Raw genomic sequence first — 17,304 nt, forward strand, 5'->3', positions numbered from 1 at the left:
AATAAATGCATCCAGCAAAGAGGGGTAAGGAGCAGATTAGTGAGCAGCAGCATTTCCCTGTCACCCAATGTGCCAGCCAGAGCTGTAGGTGATGGTCAGAAGATGCTCCCCAGTGCATCTCCCCAGCAATCAGAGCTTTGCCCAGTGCTGGTGGTATTGAGAAGGGGGACTGTACCGTCCGGCGTGGCCTGATGACGGGGGGGTTTACATTTGATGTAATCGTGGTCAATCGGAGTGGCTGTGTAAGGTGGAGATGTCAGACCTGGACCAGAGGAGGAAGGAATGGAATTCCCAGGGCCTGGCATCGTCCCAGCTGAAGAGTGAGAATCCTCATCCAAAGTGCAATGCTTCTCCCTATTATACAAGCACAGGCAAAACAAGTGGATCAGATACAATAACCCAAATATAAATAAGATTAAAAAAAACAAGTAATTAAGAAGTAAAAAAGGCGTTTCCACTAAAATAACATGCTAGTAAGATCAGAGCCAATTCAGCTTTGAAGGGGTTGCCTGGTTTGAAGAACCCCTTACCACATAACAGGTCCCCAACAATCAGCTGTTATCACCAGGGGCGCTGCCAGCGTGTAAACGAGACGCTGCAGGGGACATTCCTTTGCAGCGACTGTGGTTTTCTCCGATGCTGGGAGTTTGCCCCAAGTAGCGGCTCCAATCTAAAATGTGTTTTCTGTGATGAGGCAACCCCTTTATTGCATGGAGGTCCTGGCGCCTGCTGTAGCTCAGAGAGTTAAACCTCAACTCAACCTTTGTTCATTCAATTTTAATAAAATATATTCATAAGAAGAACCTCTTTATGGTAGGTCTTTAAATGCACTACATGCTAAAGTATTAGTGGCTTGAAGACAAAGGACTAGAACTCTACACATGTAAATAAAGAACATGAGGTTATAGCTATAGAAAAAAAAAACATACTTCTCTGATGCTTTTGGTGTATTTTTCTCCTCTCCCTTAGCAAATGGTCCTTCTGTGGCTTCTTTCATAACGGTGAACAACATTTTAGTATCTAGTTCCTGGTCATTTCTTTCCAGCAGCTTCAAGACAGATGCATGAAGACGGAAATAGACCTAATGGAGAGAGTATGTGAGACTATATAAACTCGAGTGTTTCTTTTATAATTGTCGCCTCACACAGTTTTAGTCACCGTTAAAAAAAAGCCAACAAATCCATATTATGGAAGATTGCTACAGACATTTACTTAGCTTTCAACAAAACACACATGCAGCATCCATTGACCTCCATTTAGAGTGTATTCTTGTTGTGCAGTTACAAAATCCTCACTTTCTAAACGACTCCCTCTCTACACTGCATGGATGAGTATGGCTCCCTCGCTACACTGCACGGATGAGTATGGCTCCCTCGCTACACTGCATGGATGAGTATGGATCCCTCGCTACACTGCATGGATGAGTATGGCTCCCTCGCTACACTGCATGGATGAGTATGGCTCCCTCGCTACACTGCATGGATGAGTATGGCTCCCTCGCTACACTGCATGGATGAGTATGGCTCCCTCGCTACACTGCATGGATGAGTATGGCTCCCTCGCCACACTGCATGGATGAATATGGATCCCTCGCTACACTGCATGGATGAGTATGGCTCCCTCGCTACACTGCATGGATGAATATGGATCCCTCGCTACACTGCATGGATGAGTATGGATCCCTCGCTACACTGCATGGATGAGTATGGCTCCCTCGCTACACTGCATGGATGAGTATGGCTCCCTCGCTACACTGCATGGATGAGTATGGCTCCCTCGCCACACTGCATGGATGAGTATGGCTCCCTCGCCACACTGCATGGATGAATATGGATCCCTCGCTACACTGCATGGATGAGTATGGCTCCCTCGCCACACTGCATGGATGAGTATGGATCCCTCGCTACACTGCATGGATGAGTATGGCTCCCTCGCTACACTGCATGGATGAATATGGATCCCTCGCTACACTGCATGGATGAGTATGGATCCCTCGCTACACTGCATGGATGAGTATGGCTCCCTCGCTACACTGCATGGATGAGTATGGCTCCCTCGCTACACTGCATGGATGAGTATGGCTCCCTCGCCACACTGCATGGATGAGTATGGCTCCCTCGCCACACTGCATGGATGAATATGGATCCCTCGCTACACTGCATGGATGAATATGGATCCCTCGCTACACTGCATGGATGAGTATGGCTCCCTCGCTACACTGCATGGATGAGTATGGATCCCTCGCTACACTGCATGGATGAGTATGGATCCCTCGCTACACTGCATGGATGAGTATGGATCCCTCGCTACACTGCATGGATGAGTATGGCTCCCTCGCTACACTGCATGGATGAGTATGGCTCCCTCGCTACACTGCATGGATGAGTATGGCTCCCTCGCTACACTGCATGGATGAGTATGGCTCCCTCGCTACACTGCATGGATGAGTATGGCTCCCTCGCTACACTGCATGGATGAGTATGGCTCCCTTACTACACTGCACGGATGAACATGGTGGCTCCCTCATGACCTCAAACCATTCTTGATAACAGTTGTGTTCTAATACATCGACCTATGCAGTAAAATGAGAAAGAAAGGGAATCAAAAGGAAAGTACATTTTAAGGAGAAAATCCCTTGAAAGCAATGATATTAACCACCTCTTACCTCTAAAGCCTCCATGGCCAACTCCGGAGGGTTATGATAATGAATCTTCTTAGGATAATGAGCGGCTTCCTCGTGCAGGTAATGTGCTGCTTGCTTGTAGTGCTGCAGATACAACTCTGGGGTCACCTTTTGTTTTTCACAGATTTTGCCTAACATATAGTGAATTAGCCATTCTTCCTCATCACCATCTCCCTCACAGAGAGAAGCAGAGGTGAAACACTGCTTTGCTGTCTCAAGCATACCATCCCGGCGCTCTTTTAACTGCGAAAAAACCAACAATGACCTTAATATTGAACATGACCATAAAACACAGGATTACATTGTTTCAAATTTTGGCTATACGAAAAAAATGCTTGTTCATTTATTATTTATCCAAAAGGCAAATAAGTAAGGGTTCTGGAAAAATTAAGAAAATCTGCCACTTCGTATGGCCAGGATACTAGATTCTGAATCGCTAAAAGGTTAAACGTGTATCCGGGCACTCAAACCTGATCTGCTCTGCCACTTTCTGACAACTCAGTACTATACTTCTGGTTTTAGAAACCTAAAAGGGGTTTTCCGGGACTGACAAATTTTATTTTTAGAAAATAACTTTTATTATGATTATTAATAAAAACGGCAAACATGTTGAAAATCCTCCTGAGTCCCGGATCTCGAATAAAGCTGCATGTAAACCATGTGGCCATGGTGAGGTTTTGCCCTGGTGGCATCATGTCCAGATGGTCACATTATTACAGCACGTGAATGACATTTAACATAGATGGAATTTCAATGCAATGTATAAGCAATAAAAAGAAAACTGGTAGGATAGGATATTTCTGGTAGCAGGTAAATATAGCGCTAACAAATTCCAACCTCATTGACGAACTCTACTATAAAAGTTTATCCCATCCAAAGATTGCCCGCTGGAAATTTCCAATCTAAATATATAATCTAATTCTGCTCAAACTATCAGCACCTATAACTTTATTTCATAAGGACGCTAAAGCTGCAATGTTTCCAGCAGCTGGTAGTAACTCAGAGGCTGTGCCCAGAATAGGCTGGGTTCACATCTGCGTTCGTTTTCTCCGTTGTTCTGCTTCATCATAGGAACAAAACAACTAACCAAACGGAGGCACCAGATCTGTTGCATGACTGACCCTAACGGTGCCCGACCAAACCCATTGGGGGAAATTTATTAAGCACTCGACATCAATTTTCTGGCTTAGAAAAGTGCCAATATACGCAAAATGTGTTTTTCCGCAAAAATGTTGTGGCTTTTGCATTTTTACTCCACCTCTGCCTCTTTTTCCTTTTTTTAATAGGTGGGGCTTACCAGGAGCGGTATGGGTCACCACGACCCGATAAATTTACTATCATTTGCGCTAAAAAACTGGGGTAAATTACTGGGCAATTTTACGCCAGTTCCCAAGCTGGCAGAGATTTCTGTTGCATGGCCGGCCAGAGATGCGCCTAATTTATTAAGAAGCACGCGCCCCTTAATAAAGTAAAAGCATCTTATGTATCAAAACGCCAATCTTATTAAATTCCCTCCATGACTTTAATTGGTTCCGTTGGACTTCAGGTCATGGTGTCTGTCATTATGCCGGACAAAATAGCGCAACATGCAGCGCTATTTTGTCCAGCATATTTTACTGGATCTGCAATGGAGGTTGCGAACAGATCCAACGCAGATGTGAGAATAGTGGTTTTTCTTGCTCTACAACTGGATGCAATCCAAATGTACATAAACTACAGCAAAGCTTTTCATAAGAGCTGGATTATACGGAAATTTATAAAATCTCGCTCTCCTAATGGGGGAAAAAAATATATAAAGGACACTGTCGGAAACTTCTGCTGGCATTTTTTTTTAGGCACACAAAATGCAAAATGTCCAATGTATGTTTCCCTTCACAGCAGACTCCAGATGAGCTTCAGAAAGTTCCAACCACAATGGTCAGGATGCTATTGTCTCAAGGCAGCTTTAACCCACACCCTGAAGAGTCAAATTTATAGTCAAAATCTTTAGCGGTGTAAGTCAGAGAACGCACAACTAAAGCTAGTCCCTCTGCTATATAGAATTAAATAATTGCCTTTCGTCCTTATTACTATTCATTGTTTATTGCTCATATTTGAATAATATAGATGAAGCGCACATAACTCACATGAGCCGCAGCCTCGGAGGGCAGCTCACTGGCCCACTGCTTGAGTTGTCGGGAAGCGAATGAGTGAAGTGCGTAAGACATTGTGCCATATTCAATCCATAAGGACAGGTTTGAGGCGTCAATCTCCAGTGCCCGTTTAAAACAGTTTAGAACGGGAGTGGCATCTTTCCATATGGGCCCATCATTCTTCAGTTCATTGGAGTTTAGTTTGTCCTGGATACGGCTTGCTCTTGCCAGAGCCATGCCAGCCCAAGAATCAAACCTGTAATGGCAAAAAATACGGTGAGAGACCAGCAACTGCTGTAAATCCTGAAAATGTAAAGCTATACATACATATTTGAAGAAATAACCTCAAACACATAAAGGTCAGGTCCAGACGCACCTGTTGGGACAGTTGCAGATATCATGCATGTAGAATTTAATGGCCTTGGACTGTTCCTTGTTTTTAAAATGGTAGTCAGCGAGAAGGTAAAATAATTCATTCAGGACCTCAGGAGAGTCTTCGGCTCCTTCTGGTAGTTGTGGCACCTGAAATGAAAAGTTAAACATTTTAATAATGAAACTGAAATCATGTTGTCATTTCTTTGTCATTCTTAAGGAATTAAAGAAACGCTTTGCAAACAATGCGAACATGAATCCCTTTACATCCACCCATAGTGTATGTACGTCATAGGGGGAGGTTGCATGCAGCTTCATATACTGCGGGTGTCAGCTGTATATTACAGCTGACACCCTGTTCGAACTGATCGGAGATAAATCGGATCCCGGCTGTTAAACCATTTAGATGCCATAGTCAACAGCGACAATGGCGTCTAAGCTGTTAGAAAGAGGAGAGCAGCCCCCGTCGATCCCTCATGCCGATGGTTGTCGTAGCTGCTTGGGGGTCTAATGAAGGCCTCCAGGACTGCCAGCTTCGTGCTACTATTAAGCCCTGCCAGAAGCGGGGCTTTATAGGAGCCGGTAACAAAACACAATGTACTGCAATACATAAGTATCACTGGTTCAAAAAAAAAAAAAAAACAACACTTTTCAAATTTTTCCTCAAAAGTAACGTAAAAAACAAAAATATAATTGGTGTTGCCGCGTCCGTAAAAGTCAGAACCATTTCAAAATAACATTATTTAACCCGCACGGTGAAAGCTGTGAAATAATTACAATAAAAACACCAGAATTGCTGTTTTTTGGTCACCTTGTGTCTCACAAAAAAAAAGGAATAACAAGTGATTAGAAAGTCATACGTACCCCAAAATGGTATCAATAAAAACTACAGCTCATCCCGCAAAAAACAAGCCCTCACACCGCTCCATCGACGGAAAAAAGAAAGAGTTCTGGGTCTCAGAACATGGTGAAACAAACCTTTTTTTTTTTTTAAGTTTTTATTTTGTAAAAGTAGTAAAACATAAAAATAACGAAATAAATTTGGTATCGTTGTAATTGTATTGACCAGCACAATAAAGTTAACATGTCATTTTTTGCTGTAGGGTGAACGCCTTTTTTTCATTCCACCCCAAAAAATATTTTTTCAAAGTTTCTCAGTACATCATATGGTACATTAAATGGTGCCATCAAAAACTACAACTCGTTCAGAGAAAAAAAGCCCTTATACAACTGGTTCAATGCTGGGGGATCTTTTCAGGAAAAGAATGGCTATTTTATTAGATCCCCCCCTTTTCCCGATTTAAAAAAAAAAAAAATCCTTAAAGGGGATTTTGGTTTTATGAAAATAAAGTTTAATTAAACAAACTTTTATATGTTATGAAACTTTTTAATATCTTATGCTTAAATTCTCTAGTCTGAAGAACTCTGCTTGCTGTCAGTGAATTAAAGAGTTTACCTACCACAACAACTTGTCACCTAGTCACAGAATAGGTGATAAGTGTTTTATCTCCGGGGGTCCAGAGTCATTAAATGAACGGAGCAGCGGTCACGCATATACACTGCCGCTCCATCCATTTCCTAGGGGACTGCCGGAGAAAGCGAAGTACAACGCTCTGCTTTCTCCGGAAGTCCTATAAAGAATGAGTGGAACTGCAGTACGCATTCATTCAGGGCACTCAAGACCCCCGTTCTCTGATCACTGGGGGTCCCACCGCTAGAGAACGGGGGTCCCACCACTAAACCCTTATCATCTGTCCAATGGGTAGGTGATAAGTTGTTGTGGTAGGTTAACCCTTATAAACTATTCTTGTGCACATTCAGAGGCTTTTAAACGATGTCTGATTTCTATTTACAGACAGCAAGCAGAGAAACGGTGAGTAATTGAAACACAAAGTCTATTAGAAAGTTGCTTCACTTTTTACTATAAAATGATTATGCTTTATTTACAAACACCAAAACAAACCCTTTACCCCCTTACCGCAAAAAAACAAGCACTCATGCAGCTATGTCGATGGAAAAATACAAAAAAACATTAAAAAAAATACACATATAGGGTATCGCTATCAAACACAAAAAATGGCAGTAATGCTGTTTTTTTTCTATTCCCCTCTCCAAAATTAATAAAAGTTAGATAAAAAAAAATTCTATGTATTTCAAAATTGGGCCATTGAAAAATACAACTCGAAAAAATGAAAAAAAATAAAATAAATAAAAGAAGCCCTCATACAGCTTAACCGGTTCCCGACCACCCACAGTAAATTCATGTCGGCGCTTGCTGAGCTCTGTGCAGCGCCAACGTGAATTCACGGTGGGTGTTAAAAGCGGAATCCGGGTGTCTCAGAGTAGCCACCTGGAGACATGATCGGGACCGGATTGGTTCCTGATGCTACAACAAACTTCCCCGGGGACCGATTGCTGGTGCTGCAGTCGGTTGCATGGCAAAACCAGAGGCCATACAACAGCCTCCTGGTCTGCCATGCACGGCAGCCTATAAGGACCAGCCTGAGGCTGGTCAACATAGGCTTCCTGTCAGTGTGACGGTCAGCGTCACACTGACAGTTTATAATACATTACACTACCTAGGAAGTACACATATTTGGTATCACCGCGTTCGTAACGACCCAAACTATAATATTATTTTTCCTGCACTGAGAACACCGCAAAAAAAGTTATTAAAAAACAATGCCAAAATCACTATTTTTTTGGTCATCACCCCTCCCAAGATATAGAATAAAGAGTCATCAAAAAGTCGCATGTGCCCCAAAATGGTACCAATAAAAACTACAACCCGTTCCGCAAAAAACAAGCCCTTACACAGCTTTCTTGACTGAAAAGTAAAAAAGTTATGGCTCTCAGAATATGGTGACACAAAAAAGTTATAATTTTATCGAAAAGTGATTTTATTGCGCAAATGCCGCAAAACATTAAAAAAAAAAATATAGCTTTTACATTTTTTTTATAAAAAGTGATCCAAGTTTTATGTACCAAAAAATGGTACCAATAAAAACTACAGCTCGTCCCGCAAAAAAGAAGCCCTCACACCGCTCAATCGACCAAAAAATAAAATAAAACTGATGCCTCCCGGAATGTGGTGAAACAAAACGTTTTGTTTTTTTAACAAATAGTTTTTACTTTGTAAAAGTAGTAAAATATAGAAGAAAAAAAACAAAAAACAAAAAAACAAACTGTATAAATTTGGTATCACCTTAATCGTATTAAGACTCAAAAAAAAATTTTAAGTTGTTGTTTTTACTGCACGGTGAAAGCCGAAAAAACAAAACCCAAATAACAATGGAGGAATCACAGCTTTTTCCAGTTTCAGCCTGCAAATAATTTTATTTTCAGTTTCCCAGTATATTAAACGATACTTTAAATGGTGTCACTAGAAACTACAAGTCCTCCTACAAAAAAGAATCCCTCACACCACTCTACTGATGGAAAAATAAAAAAACTTTATGGCTCTTGGAAAGCGGGGAGGGAAAAACAAAAATGAAAAAGCAAAAAAATGGATCAGTCCTGAAAGGGTTAATTAATTTCTAATGAAAAAGCATTGAAGACCACTTGGGGTATTGCTGTACTCGGGAGAAATTGCTTTACAAATGTTGGCTTGCATTTTCTCCTTTATCCTTTGTGAAAATGAAAACATTCAACATTTTTGTGGAAAAAATGCTCATATTCAATTTCACAGCCTAATAAATTCTGAAAAAGACCTGCCATGGGTCCAAACAGCAGTTTATTACCACATATGGCATATTGCTGTAATCAGGAGAAATAGCTTTACAAATTTTGGGGTTCTTTTTCTCCTTTATTCATTGTAAAAATTTAATTTTTTTATATTTTCATTTTCAAGGTCTAATTCCACTAAATTCAGCAAAAAAACTGTGTGGTCAAAATACTAACTATATCCCTAGAAAAATTCCTTGAGGGGTGTAGTTTCCAAAATAGGGTCACTTTTGGGGGGTTTCCACTGTCTTGCTCCCTCCAGGGTGTTGCAAACGCGACATGGCACTGGAAACCAATCCAGCAAAATCTTCTCTCCAAATGGCGCTCCTTCCCTTCTGAGCTCTGCCGTGGGTCCAAACAGCAGTTTATTACCACATATGGGGTATTGCCGTAAATCAAGAGAAATAGCTTTACAAGTTTTGGGGTGCTTTTTATTCTTTATTCCTTGCAAAAATTATTTTTTTTTATATTTTTTCAGAAAAAAGTAGATTTTCACTTTAACAGACAAACTCCAATAAATATAGCAAAAGAACTGTGGGGTCAAGATGCTAACTATACCCCTAGATAAATTCCTTGAGGTGTGTATTTTCCAAAACCGTGTCACTTTTTGGGAGTTTCCAATGTTTTGGCACCACAAGACCTCTTCAAACCGGACATAGTGCCTAAAATATATTCTAAAAAAAGGAGGCCCCAAAATCCACCAGGTGCTCCTTTGCTTTTGAGGCCTGTGTTTCAGTCCATTAGCACACTGGGGCCACATGTGGGAGATTTCTAAAAACTGCATAAAATGTAATACAAATGAATTTCAGCAAAAAAGATTACATTTGTAAATTTCCCCTCTACTTTGCTTTAATTCCTGTGAAACGCCTAAAGGGTTAAGAAACTTTCTGAATGCGGTTTTGAATACTTTGATGGGTGCAGTTTTTAAAGTGGGGTGATTTATGGGGTCTATCTAGTACATAAGGCCCTCAAAGCCACTTCAGACCTGAACTGGTCCTTGAAAAATAGCTTTTTGAAATTTTCTTGAAAATGTGAGAAATTGCTGATAAAGTTCTAAGCCTTGTAACATCCTAGAAAAATAAAATGATGTTCAAAAAACTATGCAGCTATATAAACATATAAAATATATGAAATAGTAACTATGTTGTGTGGTATAACTATCTGTTTTACAAGCAGATACATTAAAATTTAGAAAAATCATAATTTTTGCACATTTTCTTAAAATTTTGGCGTTTTTCACAAATAAGCAATGAATTTAGTGACCACATTTTTCCACTAACATAAAGTAAAATATGTCACGAGAAAACAATCTCACAATTGCTTGGATAGGCAAAAGCATTCCAAAGTTATTACCACATAAAACGACACGTCAGATTTTAAATGGGGCTGGTCCTGAAAACCAAAATGAGCTTGGTCCTGAAAGGGTTAAGGACTAGACTTATACCTTGCTGCTGATGCCTTCAATGTAGGTTGACACACTGTGCATGCCTAGCTTAGGTTTATCGGAGGGAGGTGTGATGGCAGACATTTTTTTCAGGAGGTTAGCCAGGTCTGCAGAGACTGTGCTGGTTTTATAGCTGTCAAATTCAGGAAGAGTCTTTGGCTTGAAATAGTCAAACAAAATGAGGGCATCTTCCCAGAGCAATTCCACCTGCAGAGAGAGAGAGGGACCCTATAGAGACATATTCTGTGTTCTTATCTATACCAATTTAAGACATATGATGTAATAATCCTTATGGGTACATTCGTGCATTCTAGCCATGTAAAACACGCTGTGAGAGCAAATAGTCATCCTTAGGCCTGATTCACACGAGCATATTTTACGTCCGTGTGACGGCCCTTAAAACAACGGCCGTGACACGGACCTATGTAATTTAATGGGGCCGTTCACACGGCCGTTGTTTCAACGGACTGTGTGACGGGTCCGTTGAAAAATAGAACATGTCCTATTATGTTCTGTTTTCACGGATCCCTCCATAGACTCAAGTGAAAAACGTTTTTAATGTCAGCGTTTCCCCACGATTGTGTGAATCTAGCCTTACAGTTCTATCACAACCTGTGTCTGTTTTATATGATAATACAGTACTTTATTACATACTGTAATAATATAATTCTTACACCGTGTCATATTAGAAAATTTTGACAGTTGTGACAGTAATACAACTTGTCAAAACTGAAATTACATATAACTTAATACATAGAAATTACCTAATCTATTTTAGTTATTGCATTCTTTACAAGAAAGTGCAAGCCAATAATAGATAAGACAGGTTGTGTCTACTGCTCCATCAGCAGAATAGAATTGGGAACATTTATAAATGCAATAATGATGAAATAACAGTTTTCTGGTGTATCCGTCATGAGTGGTCATAGCTTTCAAGAGAAAATAGGATTTTTGTACTCATCCTAAAATATTTTTCTCGTTGAATTTTAGGGGGGACACAGACCCATTTATTTAGGCCCCTTGTCACTAGGAGGTAGACACTAGGTAGGAAAATACCTTTTCCACAGACACTGGCTAAATCAGTTTGTACAAAAGCAGTGGGAGAAATGAAAAACACAAATATGTCAACGGTTCGGGGAGAAAACGAACAAAACAGCCAGAACAAACGGTCCCGGACATGGAACAAACAAAAAAGGGCAGAATCTGTGTCCCCCAATAAATTCAACAAGAAAAATATTTTAAGGCAAGTAAAAAAAAAAAAAAAAAAATTATATTTCCCATGAATGTCATTCAGGGACACAGACCCATGGGACATCCTAAAGCAGTACTATGCGACCTGCCTAATGCACAGCTGCCTGCAGCACCTTGCGACCCAGACTGGCATCACAGGAGGCCAAAGAATGAATTTGGTAAAATTTAGTAAAGGTGTGCACCAAAGCCCAGGTAGCAGCCTTGCAGACATGAGAAACTGAAGATTGATGCCTGACCACCCAGGATGCACCAACAGACCTTGTAGAATGGGCAGTGACCTGAAGGGGAGGAACTTTATCCTTGGTCTGAAAGGCTTACGAAATAATAGACCAGATTCAATACGCAATGGTGGCCTTGGACTTCAGGAATTACAAAGATCGAATCGGAACACCGAAACAACCCTGTCGCAGCCAGAGAGACGCAGACTGCTCTTACCACGTCAAGGCAGTGCAAAGCTCGCTCCCTCGGATGAGACGGGGAGGGGCAGAAGGTACGGAGGACAACGTCTTCATTGATGTGGAAGGCAGGGATGATCTTCGGGAGAAAGGACGGTACAGGTCAGAACAACACTTTATCCCTATGGATGACCAAAAAGGGAGACTTACAGGACAGCGCAGCCAGTTCCGAAACTCTTCTGAAAGAGGTGCCGGCCACAAGAAAAGCAACCTTCCAGTAAAGGAGGCGACGTATTGAAATGTCCCTCAAGTGTTAAAAAAGAGCCACCTGAAGAGCCCCCAGAACTAAAATTAAGATCCAAGGCTCAGTAAGATTCCTGAAGGGAGGGACCGCATGAGTCACCCCCTGAAAAAAATAAGCCTTCACCTAAGAAAGAAAGGCCAAAGTTTGCAAAGAGAGCTTACCTTTAAGGGAAGACAATGAAGTCCTTGTTCAAGGCCTGATTGAAGGAAGGACAGGATCCTAGGCGTGGAACATACCATCAGATGGAAACTAAGATGTTCACACCAGGAGAAATAAGCCTTCTGGTAAACCTTGGCTGATTGAGGAATCCTGGCCTTCAACATCATATGGATGAAAGCCACTTAGCCCTCAGAACCTCGGCTTCAATAGCCACGCCGTTAAACGTATCTGAGGTGTAGTGGCGTGGAATAGCGGACCTTGGTTAAGGAGGTCGGATTAAGTTGGAAGGCAAGAAGCTGTGTTCTAGAGTAGGTTGACTAGGTCACCATACCAGGCCTGGCAAGGCCAGTTCAGCACCACCAAGATCGCTGGAACGCCTTCCGTCTTGAGTCACTTGAGCACTTTGGGCAAAGGCAGAAGGGGTAGGAAGAGATACAGGAGGGGAGAACTCGTTCCACAGAGTGACCAGGGAGTTGACTGCGATGGCTGTGGGATCCCGTACCCTGGCCATGCAGGTTGGAACCTTGTGATTAGCAAGGAGATCCATGTACCCTGCTTCTTTGCAAAGTTGATGGAATAGGTCTGGATGAACACTCTTCCGGAAGAAGTCATTCCTGACTTGGAAAGACTGACACTCCTGGAATGTGGACCCCTGATATCGCTGGTACAAGACACTCCGCCCATCGAAGGATAAGAGAGGACGTCCACAGAGCCGCCAAAACCCTGGCGCCACCTTGGTGGTTCAGATAGGCAACCGCTGGTGCGTTGTAGGTCTGGATGCTGACCAGGTGACCCTGGAGACAGAGAGTCCATAGGGGGGAGAACCAGAAAGAGGACCCTCAATTCCAGTAGGTTGATCTGCAAGGAAAGCTGGCCGAGATGACAAGCCACTGGAGGGGAAAAAAAAAAAAAAAGAAAGAAAGAAGGAAGGACTGTCCCAGCGTGAAGGCTGTTGAAGAGTCCCACCAGCACAACCCCTGACAAGGCCCTGAGGCCCATTGCGATTGCCCCCTGGAGGAGCATTGTGCATATGGAACTGCCTCGTAGGTTGATACCATCCTGCCCATTAACTGCATGCAAAATCGAATGGAAGAGGTAGTGTTCCGACGAAGGAGGATCACCTCGGCCGGTATGGTTTTGATCTTGTCCTCCGGAGGATGGACCCTTGCTGACCTGGAGTTAAAATTAATTCCCAGAAATTCCATGCTCTGAGTTGGGACCAAGTCATTGATTAAACCGGATATCAGCGACTCCCCTGTCGCGGAGAAACTACATAAGAATCAGGACAACAGTAAAAGCCTGTGGAGCCGTGGCAAGCCCGAAGGGGAGGGCAACAAACTGGAAATGTTGAAAACCTATTGTAAAAAAAAAGGGCTTGTGGGACCTTGCAATAGGGTTGTGGAGGTTTGCATTGTGAATGTCGATGGAACTTTCCTTGTTCCAGCGATGCCATCACAGTGATTCCATGCGAAACCTCCAAAACGCGAACAAAACAGTTCAACTTCTTCAAATTCAAAATTGGACGGACTGGTCCATTCTTTTTTTTTGTACTGTGAAGAGATTTGACTTGAACCCCTGAATATGTTTAGACTAAGGAACAGGGATTATAAACTTCTGTAGTAGAAAGAAATTAACAGCATGGGAAGAAGCTGAAGTGCGAGGGGAAGGGTCAAGAACTCTATCTTACAACCTGTTGACACCACCTCCTGAGCCCAGGTGTCATCCACATGAGCAAGCTATTTCTCCTGAAAGGAAAGAAGTCACCCCCCACTCAGACAGCCCACACCAGTGGGGAAACACCTTCAGGCAAAAGATTGCCTTCTGGGCCCTGGGGCGTTGTTGACAAGCAGGTCCGGGATTGAAAAATGTGGGCATCTGGGGTCGCTCGGGCACCTCTGAGGACTGAAACCTCTGAGAATGCTGTAGGCGGTTCTGAGGCAGAAGAAAACTCTTACCGTCAGTAGCCTCAGAAATAATTTCGTCCAGCGGTTCCCAAGTTTTTCACCAACAAAAGGGAAGGCCAAAGAGGGCTTTTTTGGCCACCCAAGATTTCAGCCAAATAGAACGCTGAATGGCAATTAGCCGATGAATGGACATTGAGACGAGTTGACAGGTAAGCCTCAAATAAGCACTTTTTAGTGTGAATCACCTGAGAAGTGCAATCAGCCATATCCTGCTGCGGTGCTTCTTCCAAATTACCGTGGTGCAGCTGTTTCCCCCAAAATGAGAACGCTTTACTTTGCCAGGCGGATGCAAAAGCTGGGCAGAGCAGAATCTAGAGCCACAAAGGCAGACTTGGTTTAAGAATCCAGCTTCTTGTCAAGGGGGTCCCTGAGTGATGCCGCATCAGACAGTGAAATGGTGGAGAGCCATGAGATAGCTGCCAGTTGTGAGTCCTGCTTAGATTCTGAATCCAATTCGGATACTCTGGAGGAAAGTGACTGATCCTGGTTGAAAGCAGCTTCTCCATTGATGAACCTAACAGGGGACCATTGGAGGGAATCTGAGGATGAGCGGAACTTGTCTCTGGGACTTCTGTGCCTCTTATGTAATCTACCACGAGAGGTAGACTGTGTATTATCCAGGGGGGAGAGAAAGGTGGGACATTGATTTTGGCTGCTATATGGGAAGGCAGACGCTCCGAAGACCCAACCATGGCTTGAGAAAGTCTGGAAATGTCGTCTAAGGTCTGAGCAAAAAACCTGGCCCATTTAGGAGGTGCCACATCCTGGGAGAAGTAGCATTCTGGGGGGTCCTGGATTGCAGAGACACTGTGGGCACAAGGGGTTAGACCGGCTGCATATTCGCTTTTTATTATATCCACCACAATTGAAGTATATCAACATGGCTACTTGGGTCGGCTGACCAGTGAAATCCTTTCAAGACATGTCACACGGAGAAAAACAGACAACATTGTCAGACGGGAGAGTGACCCCTGGGGAAAACTGCACCTAAAAAAAAATAAAAAAATAAGTGACTCCTTAATAAAACAGCCAGGACACCACAAAACACGCACGCACACTTTGTTTTTGATGCAGTTTTTTATTTTTAGCCAAACTCAGGAGTGGACACAAAAGATAGGAGATGCATCAGTCTTTTCTTTATAACTTTTCTTCCGGTTGGATACACTTTTGGCTTTGAAACTAAGCCAAAAACTGCATCAAAACGGTGTGAGTGATCCTGGCCTAAGGCTGGCCTACCAAACCCCTGGTGCTGTGTACCACTGGCAAAAGATTGGACAGGCTGGCAAAACTATGGAAATGTTTTTTTCTAGAGCAGCATCTGTATAAATGGCCGCTTACTATGCAGCAGCTTTGGAAAATTACGCCGCCACCAGGAGTCTGGCAGAGGGAACAAGGCGGGAAGCCTGCTTTGTGGAACGGTCGCTTTGCTCCTGAGCCCGCCTCCATAAGGGACCCCGTCCAGTCAGCCAGTAGGTCCGCCGGGATCATGTGTGCGGCCGTGATTGAGGGGACGAGTGCTGAAGGGACGAGCGGCATAGAAAACATCCCAAAAAGAGATAAGCCACTGGTGCTTCATATTCCCCAAGGTACATCCCCACATAGGGCTTTATTTACCAATAAGAAATACCCCCTAGATAGGGAGGGACCACTGACAGAGTCCTAATACAGGAATTGGGAGACATGGATTGGGGGGATTTTAATACTCAGGTGTAAGTCGTTTTTGGGTGTACGCAGGGTGGCATCTTGAGAAACCTCGCACACATAGTGGGGTTACTGGCACTCAACCTGCAGATGCAGACAAGTTATGTGACTGACAAGAAGGGAAAGAGTGCAGAAAAACTGCCTGGAAGTGGTTGACTAGGCTGGTGACCAGGATGACAAACGCATGCAGCTAGGGGGAGAAAAAAACCCAAAAACCTGATTGAGTCAGTGTGTGTGAAAAATATGGCCTGCCTGGGCGGAGCCAAGACTTTCCTACCTAGTGTTAGCCTCCTAGTGAGAAGGGCGTATACCCATGGTCCTGTATCTCCCAATGATATTAACGAGAAATTTTAATTTCTCTGATGCTGCCCTGCTATAATATACAAATACATAAGAGAACCTACACATTGAAGTGTCAAGAAATATAACAGATATTGTTCAATGCTTGCAGTTACCGGTTGTACAGAATGCTCTTCTAAGTACCGAGCCTTGCTCTTCTTGCTGGGGTAGCCATACAGACAGTAAAAGCACTGTTCCAGTGTAGTCTCTATCTCCTCTTTAAAGGGATGGTAGTCTTCCTTAGTGGACAATGACAGTTCTTTCAATAGAACACGTACCTGTAAACATGTAGAAAACATATAGGGTTCAATTATCTTAAAAGGGATTGGCCTAGTAAAAACATTTATTACCCATCCACAGGATAGTTGATAAACGTATGATCACTGGGGGTCTAACGGCTGGGACCCCCTCCGATCAAGACGGTCCTGTGTCCCCTTTTTATTATTCTTAAAGAGGACCTGTCGCCTCTCCTGACAAGACAATTTTAGTAAACACTTGCATTCCCCACGAGATCACACTTCTGGAACATATTTTCTTAGAACTCTGCGTTGTGCTGTTCCTCTGTTATTCCTTCCAGAAATGATGAATAAATTGACAACTGTGTTTTACCATTTTCCTTGTCAAAGGGGCGTGTCCCTACACAGTATCACACTGTCAGAATTGATTGGACAAAGTCAGTCTGTATAGGGACACACCCCCAAGTGGTAACTCCCTGTTGTCAAACAATTCATACGTTTCCAGGAGGAATAATAAAGGAACGGCACAACGCAGAGTTCTCAGAAAAGATCCTTCAGAATTGTTATTTCATGGAGAATACATGTATTTACTAAAACCGGC

General features: G+C 42.8%; 1 protein-coding gene across 6 annotated transcripts in view; it reads right to left on the reverse strand.

The window, feature by feature from the left end:
* CABIN1 (calcineurin binding protein 1) overlaps positions 1 to 17,304 on the reverse strand; it is a 127,893-nt gene that overhangs the window by 67,937 nt on the left and 42,652 nt on the right. For 4 of the 6 annotated variants that reach the window (XM_075832077.1, XM_075832059.1, XM_075832045.1 and 1 more), the window contains exons 20-26: positions 16,584 to 16,745; positions 10,355 to 10,561; positions 5,192 to 5,337; positions 4,810 to 5,071; positions 2,666 to 2,926; positions 930 to 1,081; positions 176 to 354 (exon numbers count right to left, since the gene is read on the reverse strand). In XM_075832077.1, coding sequence (XP_075688192.1) covers positions 176 to 354; positions 930 to 1,081; positions 2,666 to 2,926; positions 4,810 to 5,071; positions 5,192 to 5,337; positions 10,355 to 10,561; positions 16,584 to 16,745 — 1,369 coding nt within the window. The remainder of the gene's footprint in view (positions 1 to 175; positions 355 to 929; positions 1,082 to 2,665; positions 2,927 to 4,809; positions 5,072 to 5,191; positions 5,338 to 10,354; positions 10,562 to 16,583; positions 16,746 to 17,304) is intronic. The other 2 variants (XM_075832073.1, XM_075832067.1) reach the window with 1 other exon arrangement.

Source organism: Rhinoderma darwinii, chromosome 1, assembly GCF_050947455.1.
Source record: "Rhinoderma darwinii isolate aRhiDar2 chromosome 1, aRhiDar2.hap1, whole genome shotgun sequence".
Classification (NCBI taxonomy): Eukaryota; Metazoa; Chordata; class Amphibia; order Anura; family Rhinodermatidae; genus Rhinoderma; species Rhinoderma darwinii.